Source organism: Podarcis muralis, chromosome 1 (assembly GCF_964188315.1).
Source record: "Podarcis muralis chromosome 1, rPodMur119.hap1.1, whole genome shotgun sequence".
NCBI lineage: Eukaryota > Metazoa > Chordata > Lepidosauria > Squamata > Lacertidae > Podarcis > Podarcis muralis.
The window spans coordinates 42043955-42048724 of NC_135655.1; the positions used below are offsets into that span (position 1 = coordinate 42043955).

The 4770-nt window shown below is 49.8% G+C and overlaps 1 protein-coding gene across 1 annotated transcript; it reads right to left on the bottom strand.

The window, feature by feature from the left end:
* Positions 1-2579: 2579 nt before the first annotated feature.
* On the bottom strand, positions 2580-4388 carry ANKRD63 (ankyrin repeat domain 63). Its single transcript, XM_028722529.2, has one exon. The coding sequence runs from the start codon at positions 4131-4133 to the stop codon at positions 3324-3326; it is 810 nt and encodes a 269-aa protein (XP_028578362.2). The 5' UTR covers positions 4134-4388; the 3' UTR covers positions 2580-3323.
* Between the last annotated feature and the right edge of the window lie 382 nt (positions 4389-4770).

Genomic DNA, 4770 nt, shown 5'->3' on the forward strand with positions numbered 1-4770 from the left:
TGCTGAAAAATAACATAAATGCGTCTTAGGAAAAATTGCTTGCAGAAATGTGCACCTTAGTCAAAAGTGCAGACCAAAATATGTTTATTAGGAGAAATTTGCACGAAAATGCTGAGGGGAAAAAATCACAAATCGTTGCAGAAATGTGGATAACCTGAATTTAAGATTGGAAAAGTATGGAACAGAGAGAAGTGAAATGGAAAGATCCTTCCTCCATACTTGTGACTGATGAAAACAAAAAGTAGTCCCAAAATGAATATGGAGGTTACTCTGCTACTGAATTCCTAAAAGGGAGGGGGTGTTATTTCTGAGGACACATAATCTGATTGTATTATTTATTTTATTTATTAAATTTATATATTTCCCTTTATCTGAAGATCTCAGGGCAGTTCACAAGATGATTTCATACAGGATGAAAGCACAAAATAAATAGTTACAACCAAAACAAAACAATAACCCCCTCTTCCTACAACACATTTAAAGGCTGTGGAATATTAATCCGCCAAAGTAGACAGGGGGAAATGTTTACCCAGCAATGGATTCCTTAGAAAGAAAGAGCCATACAATTAGCAAGAAACTAGTTTTATTGCATTCTGTAGAAGGTCAGCTTGATAAGCTACATAACCGTTTACCAGAACAAAGCAACATTTGAAAGAAGAAAATTCTGAGTCCATCCTGCTGTAAACACAATGTGCTTTTAAAAAAGAGAAACAAAAGGAACAAGTCACGGTCTTCATAGACACTGGAAGTTCAACACTGAATGCATACAAGTGAGAGCATCTGCCAGTAAATGAAACCAGTATGCTGGACAGTGGGTATGGAACTGACATTGTATTATTGCTACACAAGGCATTCTGCAGTCAGTGTCCCTTTTAATGGCCTGGATCAAAGCTTTAGAATGTGTTTCTGAATTGTGCAGTCGATGCTACTAAAATGCAACTCCTAGAATCCTGGCTCTAAGAAATTCATAGACGGGGATCAGCTGCAGACTCATCAGATGGACACCAATGCAGCTTCAACTCTATTTCTGAAGTGGAAAACTGTACTACTACAATTTACAAAGATGTTATGAAAGGAAAATGAAACAAAATGATCACGCACTATTATCTAAACTTGCTAATAATTTTCCAAGTTAGTATGTGCTTTTCAAGTGCACTGCCCTCCTGTCTTCAAAAACTTAACCACCACGTGTGTGTTTTTAAAGTTTTGACAATAAAAAATCAATCCCAGTTTAAATCTGACATCTCAAAAAAACAAAAACAAAAAAACAGGTAGCAAGTGATGTAGCAGACAGACCCCTCCCTGAGAGTCCAGGAGAGCTGCTGCCAGACAGTAAGGCTGCAATGCTAAACCATGTCTAACCAGAAATGAGTACTGTTGAATTCAGTGGGCCTGAGAAATCCAGGATTGGATTCCCCAATGTAATTTTCTTTTGTTAAAAGCTGTTTGAAGAAACAGAATTTGGATTGCGGTTGTTATACCAGGGAAGGTGGGTTAACCCTCCACAACAACAACAGCAAATAAATATCTAAATACATTAACAACCACCAAATAAATAATATACTATTAACTAACAAAACAAAAAAAAATAAACATGTCAATAAAGCAATAACACCAACAACGTGTTCCAATAACTCATCCAGTTGAAACTGGGATGCGGGTGGCGATGTGGTCTAAACCACTGAGCCTCTTGGGCTTGCCGATTTGAAGGTTGGCGGTTCAAATCCCCGCAGTGGGTGAGCTCCTGTTGCTCCGTCTCTGCTTCTGCCAACCTCGCAGTTCAAAAGCGCACCAGTGCAAGTACTGTAGATAAATAGGTACCGCAGCAGCAGGAAGGTAAACAGCGTTTCCGTGCGCTCTGGCTTCCGTCACGGTGTCCCGTTGTGCCAGAAGCGGTTTAGTCATGCTGGCCGCATGACCCGGAAAGCTGTCTGTGGACAAGCACTGGCTCCCTTGGCCTGAAAGTGAGATGAGCGCCGCAACCCCAGAGTTGCCGTTGACTGGACTTAACTGTCCAGAGGTCCTTTACCTTCCCTTAACTTTACCTTCCCTTTACCTTAGTCACAGAAGGGAGCTGGGGAGACAGGGACATGAGCCCTTATCATTTCCCCCCTCTGTGGCTAAATAACAGCTGATCTGATCACACAACTCCCACTTCACACCTTGTTTGTTCTTCCCTGTTACTTTCAGAGTTCATGCAATGTCACTAAATAAATACAACTTGAACAAAAAATGCCGCAAAAAGTGAAAGGCCACAAACATCCCAACGCACCCCACTGAAATCATTTCAGGCAAATGTGGCATCTAGTCACAATTAAATTTCTATCTTATTAAGGCTTGTTTGCTGGATTCAAAGACAATGTACAGGAGTGCAATTCCATTTAGATAAAGAAATCCACACAGATATAAGTGGACACAAAAGCATCCCCTAAGAATCAGACATGGTGCAAAATCTTCTTCAGAAGCCCTTACAGAAACTGCCATGAAAATGTAGCAATCTGGACATCATATAGACACCCTTGTTCTTTACCAAAATAACCACTGATCCATTTCACCCATTACAGAAAGAAGCATACTCAGAAAATGCAAAAATTTTATTTTGCTGTGGTGCCCTGAACTGACCTTTCATCACTTTTAGCCAGGTTCACCGTTAGTTTTACTTGACTGTTCTCTGTATACTATACAGTGATAGGTTACCAATTTTTTTTTCATAGCTGGAAGATATTAGGGTTTGACAAAATGGTAATTTGCCATCCATGGATGAGGCTCCTGAGATTTTCCACCTACACATTTTGCCCCAAAACGGTACATAAATTCTTGAGAGGGGCAAAGATAGCTCTGGCAACAACACTCCAGTCGGGCAACGGAAACTGATGAATGTGTAGGTGACAATGACATTTTGTGCTTTTAGGTTGATTTTCAAGGAAATACACTTCGACCCACTTGCTGAAATCGACGAACCCTTATGCCCAATCATTCTAGAACATTCTTGACAAGAGAAAGCAGTAAATAACAATTCATCGCACCTTATTACAGTGCACATTGCTACTTGTTTCAACTAAATAAAATCTAACACCTGCGCTTCCCGGGTGCTGTTCAAATAGGGAGAGCCTCGGGATGTGCGGAGGCGCTCCGAATCCGCCCGCGGGCAACGATGCAATGGTCCAAATGGTCACTGACGAAGCGGCCGGCACGTCGGAACACGACGACCAAGGCTGGATCCGCGGGCAGAAGCAACGCCTGCGAGGCGAAGCGGGAGCTGGCCGCGCCAAGTGGACGCGCAGCCGGAGCCGAGAGCAGCGCGCGCTTCCCGCCCTCGCCGCCTAGTAGCCGAGCAGGCTCTGGCAGTCGGGCGCCGTGGCCCTGCGGATCAGCGGGCGGCCTCGCAGCGAAGCGCCCCCTTTCCCCGCCTCGGAGCCGGGCTGCGCTGCGGCGGCGTCTGGGCCCCGCTCCTCCTCCTCCTCGTCCTGCTCCCGCCTGTGGGCGCCGCCGTCCCTGCGAGGCGACCGAGGGGCCGTCGAGCCGTCGCCGGGGGACGCCGCCGCCGGCTCGGGCAGCTCGAGGATCAAGGCTCCGGAGGCCCGCAGCGCCCGCACGCAGCGCCCGTGGCCCTCGCTGGCGGCCAGCTGCAGCGCGGTGCGGCCAGCGCGGTCGGCGCGCTCGAGGCAGAGGCCGAGGCGTCGGAAGGAGCGCAGCAGCCACTCGACGACGGGCGCGCGGCCCTGCCAGGCGGCGTACATGAGCGGGTTCCAGCCTCGCGAGTCGGCCGCGTCCGGGTCGGCGCCGTACTGGACCAGCAGCTTGGTGACGTCCAGGTAGCCCCGCTCGCAGGCCAGGCTCAGCGCGCTCCGCCCGGCGTCGTCGCGCAGGTCGACGGCGGCGCGGCGCTCCAGCAGCAGCCGGGCGAAGGCCACTCGCCACGCGGGGTCCTTGAGCGCCACGGCGTGCATGAGCGGCGTGCGCCCGCGGTCGGCTCGGCAGTCCACGATGGTGCCGTCCACGGCGTCCAGCACGAAGCGCGCCAGGTGCAGGCGGCCCGCGCTCATGGCCTCCAGGAAGGTGCGCGTCGACGCCCCCGGGCCCAGGTCCCGCGGCCGCAGCATGGCTTGCTGCTCGTACCCCGCGCGGCTCATGGCCCGACGGCGACTCGAGGCGCCGGCTCCCCGGAGCCGCTTTATAACCTCGCCTCAAGTCGCCATGGCGATCGCCGCCTTGGAGTGTCAGGAGAGAGCGAGCCACCGAGGCACCTCCGCTCTCCCGTTTGCGCGCTGGGGTGGCGGGCGGCGGGGCTGGGTCGTCGAGGGTTCCCGGAGCCCCTCCAGCTCCTCCCCGCCCACCTCGAATAAGGCAGGGCAATGTCGTGCGCTAGATGCGCTGCCCTTGTTATTAGTGTGCTTTCGATGGTGTGACGTGTGACTGGTTCAAGGTGGCAGGTCCACATCTCAGCTGGCCAGGATTGGCTGAGTGTGGCAACAGTCTAAAAACCGAAGAACACTGGAACGGCATTTGTCCTATAGATATGCGGGAAATTACGGTATTTTTTCTTGAAACAAGACACGCATGGTGTTCTCCGAGTTGTGAAATCCTCCAGGGAGGGAGGAAGACGTGAAAATAAAATAAAATTATTTTAGTTGGAAGGTGACCAAAGGGTAATCAAGTCCAGCCCCCTGGAAGATGACTTGGGGGATCCTTATGCCTGAACTTTTTCAGGGCTCAAGGTGATATCATTGGTAGTGTGTGGTTCCATGGAGAGAATCTATCTGCACATCA

What these genes read in the sequence shown, in the direction of transcription:
- ANKRD63 (XM_028722529.2), bottom strand. Translation starts at nt 4,133, where the DNA reads ATGAGCCGCGCGGGGTACGAGCAGCAAGCCATGCTGCGGCCGCGGGAC.